General features: G+C 33.9%; 1 protein-coding gene across 1 annotated transcript; it reads right to left on the bottom strand.

Moving 5' to 3' along the window:
* Positions 1–774: 774 nt before the first annotated feature.
* Positions 775–2,376, bottom strand: LOC131031463 (caffeoylshikimate esterase). Its single transcript, XM_057962582.2, has one exon. It carries the CDS (start codon positions 2,256–2,258, stop codon positions 1,269–1,271), a length of 990 nt encoding a protein of 329 aa, XP_057818565.2. The 5' UTR covers positions 2,259–2,376; the 3' UTR covers positions 775–1,268.
* Between the last annotated feature and the right edge of the window lie 12,337 nt (positions 2,377–14,713).

The raw sequence follows: 14,713 nt of genomic DNA, 5'->3' as shown, positions 1-14,713 counted from the left end.
ACACTATTGGTGAAAGTAACAACAATTATGTCAAGGAGACTATGATTAATATTGTCAAGTCTACCTATTGCTTGACTTACCATGGAAGTTGCTCAAGAGTCCATATTTAAGAGTGTAAAATGGAAGCCCTTGAGAAAAAGAAGATAATGAAACTAAGGATGATAACACTTTACAAATAGATGAATGGAGAGATTCTTGAATCTAAGATCAAAGTTAAATTAACTAATAAGGATTGGACAAAGACATGCAATTTCAATGTTTTATCCTTAGACATCAACAAGCTTAAATTGATAATGTAAAGATTCGAGGAGAAGTGGAAATTTATGTTGCATACCCTTGACAAACTCACGTCTCTAAATAGGACCCCTATAATGAATTCAACCACTAGCGTTGCCATGTCACATGATATCTTCCTTAAAAGGAAACCTTCGTCTAAAACTATGGAGGGATTAAGCAAAAGGACCCCACATTAGATGATGCAAAAGGATTCAATGGTAGTTGACTTCAAAGAACAGATTGTTATAAATTTCATAAGAATGGGATGTCATCAGAGCTTAAAGAGTTGCTTATGTATAATATTTAGTTGTTGTGTGCTTGCTTTTTTAAAGGGACTCATCCAGAATAAAACAACTTAGAATATGAATATTATATTTTAATATCGTGTGCTTGCTTTTACCGTGTTGTTGTTGGTCTTTGTTATAGCATTTGACTTTTTTGTTGTTTTATTATCATGACATAACCGTTATTTAATACTCGAGGAACCATTTTGGACCATTTCAAAGAACGTACTTTTTACCATTGATATAAAAAGGTAAAAATAATATATAGAACATAATTATTATCTTTCAAGGCATTAAAAGATATTGCCTTCCATAATGGAAAGGACAGAAAAGAGCTTGTTTGTCAAGGCCGGCAACGTTATCCTTCCTTCTGAGGTAGGTGGAATTAGGTAAGTACATAAGATAGACTAATTAAGGTATATAATCTAGTGACTTATTAACATTTCCCTTTTCGCGTGATGTAGGTAGTCTTCTACTAACATTTATTTGAAAGTATATTATATACGGTCATACGGTCTCCAAATTAACAGATCGCCGGGTTTCCATCAATCAGAATTATTTAAATTTTTCATCAACAGAGACAGGAAAACTACCTGTCAGATCGCATTACTGGAATTGAAATCCAACTCAGCGATCGGCGATCGAAAGCAAAATACAGCAGCGTAAATCATATTTACCTGAAGAATTCCAAAATAAAAGCTTAAATTTTCAGGAAGCACCAGCACGGCTGGCGAGCAGCTTCGGCGCCCTGGAATCAAGCCATTCCCTCATGTCACCAAGCACAATATCACTGTTCTCATCTGGTTCCCCCTGAATAAGAGAATGATACATATCGTCATACAATTTAAGCGTCTTGTCCTCGCTCTTAGCCCGTTCAAACAGAGCCTTACTGGATTCCGGGGCAGTAACTTCATCAGAAGTCCCATGGCAAGTAAGAAAGGGCACAGTGACCTTTTCAAAATTCTCCTGAAAAAAAGCACAAACCCTGCAAAGCTCGCGCATGGTTCCAACCCTAGGTTTCCCCGTATATCGCCTAGGATTTGAAGCAATAATTTTGAGCTTCTCAGGGTCTTTAATGGCCTTCTTCACCATCTTATTATCCGGCATAACGGCCCAGGTATCAGCGACTCCGAACAGGAGCCCGTAAGCCGCAAGGCGCCACCATGAGGGTTTCATCGGCTCCGGCATGACGAAAAGCGGCGCAGAGAAGATCAGACCGTCCCAACCCTCGGGATCCTGAAAATACATGAGAAGCGTAGCGGCTCCTCCCATGGATTCACCGAAAAGGTAGTGCGGTAGGCCGCGGAATCGATCACTGTCGCACATAGACTTGAAGAAAAAGAGGGAAGCAGCCGCAATCTTCTCCATGTCTCCCATGTAGCATCTCAAACCCTCAGATCTGCCATGGCCGAGCAGATCGGCCGCCAAGGCAACGTAACCCCACTGTGTAAAGGAAATAGCGATCTTCTGGAACAACCACCCGGTGTCGCTGCCATAGCCGTGACTCATGCATACAATTCCTTTCAATTGAGGCGCTTCCTCCCCTTCCCTCTGTAAAGGCGTAAATGTCTGTGTAAATAGAGTGCCATGAGGCGTTTTGAAATATTCCTGTGCATTGCTTACGCCCTGTGAGGCGTAGTATTCTTCAGCTGGCATGTCGCCCCAGAAATTGGGCGGCACAGAATTATCTACAGCCATGGCGGCGATGCAGGTGACGCACAGGAACAGAATTTGGGAGTCTAATTCAGAATTGCAGAAATGGCATGGCAAATCTGAGTAAATATAGGCCCGGAAAAGATGTGCAGACAAAGTGAGTGGCTCGTCGGCTTGTTGCAGAAGTCATGGTTTAGAGTCGGTAAGATCCCACCAATAAAAAGTGGGTCCCGCCATTCCCAACAATCCCTCTACCAACTTTTGCGGGTCCCACCACTTTGCACTTATCTGACTGCTGTATGGCCGTCTTTCAAATAAAATAAGATTAAAATTTTAGGGAGTTCGTTTTTATTTCACCTAATGAGAGATTTTGGGCAGAGTAAAGATTTAGTTTATTATTATTATTATTATTATAATATTATATAGACGTGGCATATATAGTGGAGGTTTTAGGCAGAGTGCAGATTTAGTTTATTGTTATTATTATTATTATATGTAGAGGTTGCATATAGTGCAAGTTTTGGACAGAGTACAGATTTTGTTTATTATTATTATTATTATATTATATACAGGTTGGATATGGTTTTTTAATAATTCTTTGACAGGATTTGCATTTGGTAAGTAATATAATTATTGAATAGATTATTCAAGGAATCTTTGAATCATCATGATGTTGATTTTTTACACATACAATTAACCACCAAGTTCTTTTTTTTCTTAAATAAGATATTTAATAATTTTTATCAAAAAATATAATTTAATTTTTGGTGAGGTTTCATGTAAAAGGAAAGTTTTTAGATAAGGACAATTTTGAATAGATGTGTATTATAAAATAATTATAATTTTGGTTCACTTGTTAAGGAAGGTGTCTCAATCTTATATCTTAGTTTTCAAAAGTAATTAATGAATATATCAATTGCAACTATTTTATTTCATTTTAAATTATATTTGCTATATACAAAAATATTTAAATTATATTCTATTTACATTATTTAGTTTTTTATATTTGAATTTAAAACTTTTTATCATTGTTAAAATAATCATTAAAAATAAAAATTTATAAAATATATATATTTTTAAAAAAATATTGTAATTATGATATGGTGGATTATTTTTAAATATTTTTTATTTCATTTTATATTTATATATCTATCTAAAAAATGTGAATTTTGATGAGGTTATATTTTGTTTTATATGGTGTTTTTTTAAAAATATTAATAAAAGGTAAAAGTTAACATTAACACACTCACACCATTTCACTCAACCCCTTACTCCCATTGTAGAATGTCTCTTGGCATTAAAAATAAACACCATATAAAACAAAATATACCCTCATCAAAACTATAAGTTTGAGATAGATATATAAATATAAAATAAAAAGCAAAGATATTTACAAATAATCCATCATTTTATAATTACAATATTCTTTTTAAAGTATATATTTTAGAAGTTTTTATTTCTAATGTTTTTTAACAATGATAAAGAAGTTTAAAATTTAAATATTAAAAACTAGATTTCAAATTATCAAATTAAAAAACAAAAATGTAGATATAATATAATTTAAATATTTTCGCATGTAGTAAATATAATATAAAAAAAATGGCTTTAAGGTGAATAAAATAGTTCCAATTGATATCTTCAAGTCGTTTCTTTAATGCGTAGTTAAGATATCTATACTAGTTTCTAAGCTATAGAGATTGTTTTTGGCCCCTAAAAATATTGAAACATTATGTAATTAACTAAGGTGGAGTATAATGATGTTGAACTCTCTGAGATATAAATTTGACAAAAAAAGGGCCTAATTCGGTGTCTAGATCAAATTTTACTTCCTCCCACATCAAGAATGTAAGAGCATGTATGATAATTTTGAATGAATGTCTATCAGAAAAAAAGTATTCAATTGATTAGACTAACTTGGGTTAGCTTGTTAAGAAAGGTGTCTCAATCTTGTATCTTAGTTTTTAAAAGTAATGTTTCGGCTATAGAGTGTATTTGGCCTCAAAAAATATTGAAACATTACTTAATTAACTACAATCACATACAATGATGTGGAAGTCTCTAAGATATAAATTTGAGAAAAAAGGGGGCCCAATTTGATGTCTAGATCAAAATTGAATCCTCCCATGTCAAGAATGTAAGAGCTTTTATGACAAATTTGAATGGATGCCTATCAAAAAATAATTATTCAAAAGATTAGGTTAACTTTGGTTAACTTGCTAAGAAAGGTGTCTCAATCTTGTATCTTAGTTTTCAAAAGTAATTTTTAGGCTATAGAGATTGTATTTGGCCCCAAAAAATATTGAAACATTATTTAAATAACTAAAGTCACGTACAATGATGTGGAACTCTTTGAGATATAATTTTGAAAAAGAAAAGGGCCCAATTCGATGTCTAGATCAAAATTTAAGCCTCCCACATCAAGGAAGTAAGAGCATTTATGACAATTTTGAATGGATGTCTATTAAAAAATAATTATTCAATAGATTCAGCTAAATTGGGTTAACTTGTTAAGAAAGGTGTCTCAATCTTGTATCTTAGTTTTCAAAAGTAATTTTTAGGCTACAAAGATTGTATTTGTCCCTAAAAATTATTGAAACATTATTAAATTATCTAAAGTCGAGTACAATGATGTGGAGCTCTCCAGATATAAATTTGAAAAAAAAAGGGCCCAATTCGATGTCTAGATCAAAATTTAAGCCTCCCACATCAAGAATGTAAGAGCATTTGTGGCACATAAAATAGTTACAAGAGGGAGTTACAAATGTTAACCAAGAATATTGACCAACTTGTGACTATTATTTAGCATCTTTGGAGGTTCAGAATAAGACATATTATTGGAGTTCAATTTGAGAGGATAACTATGAGATGTCATGATAGATTAGTATATGATTTCTCTTGGGATTTTGGTGCTGGAATTTGAATGAGAATTTAAGAGCCATTTTGTGTGGAATTAGTTTATGATTTTGTAATTCCCTTATGGTGGTTCAATGTATTGGTTTTTCTATTTGTTGAGTGCTTAGGATGAAGTTTGCATAGTGTAATTTTTACCTATATTATGTTGCCAATATTAAGTCGTGTTATCTTTTTTATAGACTTTTCCCTAGGGTATATTGTACTTGCTATTGATGTTGATTAATATATTGGTTTGGAGGCTATTTTTTCCAAAAAAAATTCTTTCTAGAATGCATCTTTGCATCATGCCAAATAATTTTATTGCGTTGTTTTTTCTTGTAAATTGTTTTTAGATCATATTTTATGGTCACATCTCACCTTAAATTAGTGTAGGAAGCATTTATATGCCTTTGATTCTTTTCAATTGGTATCAAAACCTAAACAACTTCACTCCTAGGTGGTATGAATGAGGTATTTGGTATTAGTTCTAGTTTGAATTGGAGCATGTGTAGAGAAGATAAATATTGCAAGGAAGATGGTAAGCACATCTAGACTAAGGATGAAAAAATTCGTGACACTGACTTTGAGTTATGGAAGATCAAGATGGAGGATTTTCTCATAGCTCAAAATCTATAAGCTATAATATTTACATCGGCATTAGATGCAATGTTATTAAAAGATTTAGTAGTAGGATCGAAATGTGAGAAAGTTGTATTAGGGTTTGCTTGCCAAATTCTATACTATCAAATATATTTGAGGAATTGACTACAAAAGTCATATAAAAAAATTGTTGAAAATTTCCAATAATTTCTTTCAAAATTGCATGAGGAGATAAGTAAGAGAAAACTACAATTTTTGTATGAAAATAAAAGTACAATAGAATTTGCATGATAATTCTTGGATTTAAATAGAATTTGCATGTATCTCATGTGATAAATTTCTAGAATTGTTTTTTATGTATCCAAGACCTCTATAAAATGAGGCATTTGGAATTAGAATCAAAGAAATAAAATTTGAAGCTTTGTGTTTATTATATCTCTCTACATATGTCCACTTCAAAGTGGTATTAGAGCCAAGTTTGAGATGGTTATTAGGGAAGGTTAGAGAATTTATAGAAACAAAAGATCATGGGAGAGTTACCAAACAATAGAAGTTCTAATTTACAAAGAAAAATAGATGTATGCATACAACCCTTCAATGTGAAGAAGGAGGAAGTCAACATAGAAAACTAAGAGTTTAAAGTCGCTAAGAAAAGGGAGAGCAAAGTTGTTAATCGCTTTTGTTGCCTAAAGATCGTAGTATCTATTGCATTTTTTTCTAGATTAAATTGTGTAGACATTTTTTTTACACAATCTTATCAAGAAACATTTTTAATATTCATTATAGATTGTGGAAAACTAATATCATTAATCATATTTTTTGTTAAAATGTAGAATTTGTTAAAAAGAAAATCAAAGGAATTATTGTGTTTTATAAAGGTACCATTTTGTTCGTGAAGGGGAAAATACGAAAAAGGGGACACAAAAGTAAGATTCACCTCATCGAAGGTGTGGTTGCTGGTTTGAAAAAAAAAACCATTTCTTAAAAAGAAGTTGAAAGATAGAGAAAGATACAAAGAAATTGATTAAGACTATTATAGCAAGAAGAAAATGCAACCTACAAAGATCAAATCTATTGCCAGTTTCTGAAGAAAACGTGTCTAAGTTGTTAAAGTATCACCACTTTAAAAAAGAATACTATTTGAAAGGGCCTCTTATTTCTATTTTTCACAACCAGGCAGCCAACAACAATGAACTCACTTGACCCCAAATTTTTTTTTTTTATGGGTAAGAATTATGATTTTTTAAAAATTAAGATGAAAAATTTATTCTATTCTCAAGATACTTGGGATTTATATCAAAATGGATTTTTAGAAATTGTAGATCAAGCTTCACATCAAGCTTTAACATAATTAGAGAAATATCAATTAAAAAAAGGATGCTAAAGCTTTATTTTTCATTCCACAAGCAATGGATGAATCTATATTTTATAGGGTTGTAGCAACAACTAGGTGTAAGAGAGCTTGGGACATTTTAGAAACAATGTATCGAGGTAGAAATAAGGTAGAAGTGGTTGAGTTACGATCTCTTAGGAGTAATTTTAAAATTTTACAAATGAATGAGTCAAAGTTTGTAGACCAGTTTATGAGTCAAGTTAGTTCAAGGAATGTAATGGATGTAGTGTTCTCATTGTAACAAGGAATAACATAGAAATGAAATATATTGGGATCTTCATCCTTGTAGCATTTGTTGATTGACGAATTGTTCTAAAAAGATGTGTGAAAATAGGAAATTTGGAAGAAAGAATCTACGAAAGATTTTATACAAATGAATTAGGATAGATTAATGGATTGAATTGGAAAAAAGTTACATGTATGTTCAAAAATATTAACAAACATAAGAATAATATTCACATGTTGAAGAGGAGTCAAGAAAGTTTAGAGAAACTATTTCAAGATTGTACGATCTAAAGATCAGTTGGCAAAGGCATTATGAAGATATAGTTTTACAATTGAAGATGTTGAAGCATTGTGGTTGACATTAAGGATGGAGTGTTTGAACGTTCTAATAATTTCTCCCAAAATTGCATGGGGAGAAAATTATAGTTTTTGTATGAAAATATAAATAAGATAGAATTTGCATTATAATTCTTCGAGCTCTATAATTTGCATGTATCTTTCATTATAAATTTCTAAAATTATCTTTAATGTGTCCAATACCTCTATAAAATGAGGCTGTTGTAATCAATTTTGAATTAGGTAAATAAAAGTTGTTTTTTGTGAGTTATCTTTGTACAAATATCCACCTTCAAAAATTGTAGAAACTCTACTACGCTTAATCCTTGGTTAATAAATTTTTACTATGAAAAAGGTTATACACATTGAGAATAGTGGTGGTTATATTATTATTGAGCACCAAAATGTGTTCAAAGCAATTATAAACTATGATTTTCTATCAGGATTCAACTATGTGGTTTTCAAGTCAAACTGATTGACCCATGTTTCATGAGTAGTGGTTCACAAGAAGCCATATCTCATGAGAATTAATGATCCACTTAGCACTCATTGCATCTAGGCGATGATCATAGAGTTGAAGCATTGGGCCTTCTCGGGAGGTCACCCATCCCAGTACTAAGTGGACCTCCCAGGAAGGCCCAATGTTTCACCTCTGTGAGCATCACCTAAATGCAATGAGCGATAAGTGGACCATTCATTCTCATGAGAGATAGGTTCTTGTGAACCACGAATCATGAAACATGGGTCAATCAATTTGACTTGAAAACCACACAGCTGAATCTTGATAGAAATCATAATTTGACTAGCTGTGGGAAATATCTCATACTTATCAATTATAAACCAGCTCTAGTTATAATTAGTGGGTGTGAAAATGGAAGACAAAGATCAGTGCATGACCTTTATATGTTATTTGTCAAACTCGTGGGACAACTTGGCAATGACTATTGGAAAAATTATTTTAAAATTGGCAATTGATGCAATCAAGGTTGCACCTCTTTTATAGGAGATGAGGAAAAAAACTATTGATCCACCAAGGAGGCCTTGGGTATTTATGCATGGTCTAAACAAAAAAAGAAAAGAAAGACAAGGATAGATCTAAACATCATGGGAGATCTAAGTCTCTTGTTAAGTTCAAGGAAAAACATTTGAACTAAATCAATATGTGTCACTCTACTAGAGACTACCAAGAGGATAAAGAACAAAATGATTGAATTTGATGATGATTCTGAAAAATATTTTCACCAAGATGTAGGAAATGCCTCTAACATGGCCTTGACAATGAATTCATGTGAGGATTCATAGATGATAGTTTCAAGAACTTATTTCCGTACGACCCCCAATTGAGAGTATTTTTTAAAATTATAAGAAATATGATGGTGGCAAGTTATACCTTGATGATAATTAATATCTCGGCTTAGTTAACCATGGAAAGTTAATATTTAATTCTCTAATAGGAGGATCAAAGTGATTATTGGAGTCATACACATCCTTTGTTTGACATGGAACTAGTTATCTATAATCAAATTGAATGATACTAGTGTGTAGGTAGCCTTGGGAAATGGAGGTTGTAAGATACTAAAAGGAGTTGTAGTACCCAAAAAGGGGGTTAAAATTGTTGCTCTCTTTCAACTTGATATGTGAATTTGCATATATTACAATAGTTTTTTAGTACATTTGGTGATGAAATCTACAAAGTATATATACCTCAATCATTGGAACTTACAATGAAGAGGTTAGTTATATCTATTTTTGATTGCTATACATTTTAGGTACATTAGAATACTCTCACATTAAAGTGCAAGCTAGCTATTGAAAATACAATTAAATGACACCAAGGCATGAACCATATTGGCAAGAAAGGTCTACAAGCCTTGCTAAAAAAAAATTGTAGAGGGGCTTATTGATTGTTATTTTGAGTTTTTTTTTTAGAATTATATTTATGAAAAGTAAAGTCGTATTTAATTTTATTCTCGTTCTCATAAATCTTCTAGGTTGTTGAATCTTAGTCATCATGATATACTTGATCCTAAAGATTTTCTTTCCTTTTTAAAATCTTTATATTGCATATTGACGATTGTTCTAAGAAGATATGGGTACATTTTTTCATAAATATAAGGTCTTTAGTCAATTTAGGGAGTTTAATACTCCCTTGGAAAACTAGAATGGTAAAAAGATTACAGTCTTAATAATTGCTAATAGTGATGAGTATTAGTCTATAAATTTTGACAATATAAGGAGAACACAACTACATACACCTCTCAACATAATGGAGTTACAAAATTGAAGTAAAAACTTGATGTTGATAGTTAAATTGAGGTGTATTATTAGATATATTGGAATTAAATTTTTGGATACAAATGATTGTTATTTCATGTTGCCTAATCAATTAGTCTCCTACATTAGTTCTTGCAAACAAAATCACCAAGGAGGATTGGATAGAAAAAAATCCCCCACTTCAACATCTTTATGTATTTGGTTGTGAGTCACATAGTCATGTATCTCCAAGGAAGTAGTCAAAGTTGAATGATAGGGTTGCAAAACATATCTCATGTATATATGGCATTGGTATGAAAGTGTATAAGTTTTGGGATCCTATTGTTAAGAAAATTTATGTACAATTTAAAAGTGATTTTTAGGGAGGTCAAATTTTCTACTATAAATGATCAACAAAAGGAGGATGATAATTGTGCATCTTGTTAGGATTACGTGTTGTACACCTTGCATAACATTATTTTAATTTATTTATATAATTAAATATTTTTTTAGTTGTGGCACATCTAGATTGTTGGCATTTTGATGATGTTTTGATTGTCATTGATGGACACACACTTTCTTGATGTATAAGTTATACTCAACCGGTAATTGTTCCAACCGGTATTGTGTATTATTGAATGAATAGTCTTTAGACTATCGGTATTTTGTAGAAGATGGTTTACCAATCATAGATTGACTGAAGATCCCAAGTGGTATGAAGACCCCAAGCGGTTCAAGGATCTCAAGTGGTACGAAGGACCCAAGCGGTAGTTAGCTTTTGATCGACACACTACGATCTTCCAGTCTTCATTTTTTACAATGGGTAATCGGTATATTGTATTAACCGGTATGTATCTGTGATGAGTTACCAACCGGTATTACTGTAATGTGTGATGAGTTATCAATCACCAACACTTTGGCGGTGTGTTTGTGTCGTGTTACCAAATGTGTCTAGATGCACTATACCTAGGAAGTTGTAGTCTAATTCTATTGGATCGACATGAAATCAGATTCCTTTATAAGGACTTTATGTCTAGGGTTTGCATGTGAGATATAGAATAGAAAAGGTTATGTGCGATCATTGAAAAGTAGATTAGGTATGTTTGAAGAGATAGAGTGAGGAGATATTGAAGACTGAAGTAATGCTGAAATGCATTAACAAGGAGATGTCAAGGATCTAATTAAGCATATTGTGCTAGCATCTAGATCATTCACTTGTTGATTACTCACATATTCGACAAGTCTAAAGCCCTTATCCGGGTAGGCTTAGCAAAGCCTTTGTAAATCCTCTAACAAGGTGGTTCACAACTATGGATCTTAAATTCTCTAACAGGTAGTCTTTAACAGGACTTATCTCCTAACATAGATCTAGATTCCTAACATGATCTGTTCTAGTGAAGAACATTGTATGACCTTAACCGGTTTGGTTACTATTCTACAGATAGTTACTTGCGAGTTTCTACTCACCGTGGTTTTTCCCATTTGGGTTTCCACGTCAAATTTCTTGTGTTATGGTGATTGTGCTCTTGTGGGTGAATGCTTTGTTTGCTATTTGGTTTGCATTTATCCTAACCGGTTTATTAGTGAATCTATTGCACTGGTTATCTGCTAAACTATTTAAAAGTCTGCTTAAAGTATTTTTTGGCATACTAATTCAACCCCCCCCCTCTTAGTATTCATCAATTGGTATCAAAGCCAACCTTTCTTTAAGTCTAACCACTTGGAAGGAGATATGGGGGAATACAGTGCGAGGGAACTTACTCATCGTCTCACTCAGACTGGGAGAGCCTATGATGAACTCAAAGTCTATTATAAAGCCTCTTTGGCCAAGAGAAGAGAGCATGCTGAGAAACTAATGGAACTCACTAAAAATAGCTCTTCTGATGAAGCTGACATGGATGCCCTAGTTGAAGAAGTTGAAAAACTGAATGAATCTAAAGTCAATCTGAGAAGGGAGTTGGAAGGACTGACTATCAGGATAAGTCAGGAGCTTGAGAAAATAAGGAAAGATGAAGATCTGGTAAAACACAAAGATCATGAGATCTCCAAGATGAAGCAAGAAATCAGTACCCTTATCGCTCATCTCCAGGAGAGTAAAGTGGAAAAAGAAGTAATACAAGGTGAACTAAACATGTCTATTTCTGAGAATGCAACCTTGATGGAATCCAATGGTGCTATTTCCAAGGAACTTACTGAGTCAAAGGAAATACTTGCCAAATTCAATCAGAGTACTGCTAAGCTAGAGCAAAAGCTGGAATCAGCAAAGCCAGTAAAGGATACCACTGGAATTGGTTTCTCTGGGTATGAGGAAGGTGAGACCTCTGGAACAAAAGGTGAAGCACCAAAGAAGCAACCGACATCCAAGGATAAAGGTAAGCAAAAATTTAAACCTGTTTGCTTTAATTGCCTCAAAGAAGGACATACTGCCAATGTGTGTAGAAGCAAGGCCTACAACAATTTTCCTTATTTTCAAAACAATATGCCTAGATCCAATAAATTCAATGCAAATTGTTATGCATGCAACAAGTTTGGGCATAGAGCATATGAATGCAAGTCGGTTTTGCACAACACTAGGAGATATCCTCCAAGGACTCAAGGAGTTATTTCGGAACTTCCTATGAACCGGAATCCCAATTGGTACAATACCCATGATCATCGGTCAGACGGTTATCAACCGGAAACTAGTTGGAAAGCAACTTGCTTGATCTGTCGTGGTAGCGGTCACACTGCTGCAACATGTAGAAGGAATAATGGAAGTATGAATAATGGACCATGGAGAACACCTGGAATAGTAAGCTATCATTGCAACAAACCAGGACACACTGCCAGAACTTGTAGACTAAGAAAGAACCTATCGGGTGATATACCGATCACTCCAGAAGGGAAGATTGATGTTGAAACCGTTTAGGTGGAAATGAATAAAGCGTGGAAAAAGAAATCAGAAGAAGAGTCACAGGATGAACCTGCTTCTACACCTAGTGTGGAAGTCTCTGAACCAAGACACTGAGCTTCAGAAAAGCTTAGGGGGAACATATCTATGAAATATTTTGAATCCCCAGTTTATATCGGTAAATACCTTTACCGATATATGTTACCTGTCAATCGGCAGAAGATCTGAAGCGGTAAAAGACAAAATTAGGGTTTGTACCCTAGCAGTGATGCATTTATTATGGTCGGTGAGAGTTTATTTAAAAGGGGTTTTCTTCGTCATTTTATCTTATCTATTTTCGAAAGAAGAATCTTCAAGAGTAGAGCAACCATAGCAATTTGTTTGACATTTGGAGAAATCGTGTGCAAAATCTTGCAAGCATCTTCAAGCAATCAGTGAAGAACACTAAGCGGTGAACTAGCAACTGAAGTGGTGTACTGTGCGCGATATTGGAAAACCTAAATTTCAGATTGTGAAGGTATTTTCTGAAATTCTTTCTTATCATTTGGTTATGGCTTCTGCATTGCATTCTAGTTCTAGTGCACCTGTAGATACACCTGATTTTCTTTAAAAGAAAATGAGATACAATGCCCTATCTCAAATTCCTGTCGGAGTTATTATCGAGGGAGATATTTTAGGGTATATAGATTGTAAGTTGGAAGATCTAGGATCCCTAGTAATTCACTCCCAGCTAAGTCTATTATGTGGAGATGACAAGAAGATCAAACCACAGTATAACATCCTCGAGATGAAACTACACAATGCAATATACAATCTGGAAGAATTTACAGAAGAACATATTTGCATTATTCTCAGTAGAGTGCATGGTGACAAGATGTATCTCAAGTGGACCCATGACATCACACCAAAAGCGATTCATGTTGTCACCGAATTCTGCAATGTTGGAGAAGTACTAGTTCTACGAAAGGTCACCAAAACTAAAATAACAGAGCTCACCAGTTCTGTGAGTGACCAACAGGCAATGGCCGTCAATGCCATTTTTGATGATCTAGTAAAATATGCTTGCATGGTGATTGGTTACAGGATATTTTATGCCAGCAGAATGAATTATGTCCTTGTTGTTGCAGTGAATGCTACTTATAGGATGATCAAGGAAGATACTAAATATGACCTATGTACCTTCTTACAGAAGCAATTGTTGGTGAATCTGAAATCCATCAAACAGGACAAATCACTGAGGTTCAAGTTTGGCCAACTTCTGGTCGGTCTATTCTTCTATTTTCAAGGTTATTTCCCTAGAGTCAGTGATGTTCAATGGTCTACTGACCTACCGGTTTCTAGACAGATTAAGGAGAGTCTACAAGCAGTGGGAACTGCATATCCTGAGGTTCTAGATAAGTATTTTGATGAATTCAAACGAAAGATGAACCAAAGAATGAGGATATCTGGTGATATAGTGAAGAAGTATGAAGATGACATCTGCTTCACAATAAGGACAGATGACTGCATAATAGAAGTTGTGGAACCTAGAAAGGAAGTAGTTGACCCTATGGGGTATGAAGTGGTGAATGACATATTGATCGAGTATGCCTCTACCCTACTTGCCTCACCACTAGATGCAAAGAAGAAAAGAACTGGTACCTACTTGGAGAGGGTCACACCGGTTGAGGAACCGAAGAAAAAAAAGGGCAAAGCAATGCCATCGGTATCTGTATCGATTACATATGCCAATTTGAAAGTGACCAAGCGGTCACCAGCCAAAAAGAAACCTAAGATTATTCCAGCAAAAGTATTCGAGAGGAAGCGGAAATCCAGGAATCACTCACCGGAGTCAGAGGACACTGAACCAAAGGTTGAAATAAAGAAGTCAAGGCAATCAAGCAAAAAGCCAAAGTCTACCGGTAATGTACC

Source organism: Cryptomeria japonica, chromosome 10 (genome assembly GCF_030272615.1).
Source record: "Cryptomeria japonica chromosome 10, Sugi_1.0, whole genome shotgun sequence".
Taxonomy (NCBI): domain Eukaryota; kingdom Viridiplantae; phylum Streptophyta; class Pinopsida; order Cupressales; family Cupressaceae; genus Cryptomeria; species Cryptomeria japonica.
The sequence above is the reverse complement of the archived record's forward strand: the minus strand, read 5'-3'. Positions and strand labels throughout refer to the sequence as shown.

What these genes read in the sequence shown, in the direction of transcription:
- LOC131031463 (XM_057962582.2), bottom strand. Translation starts at nt 2,258, where the DNA reads ATGGCTGTAGATAATTCTGTGCCGCCCAATTTCTGGGGCGACATGCCA.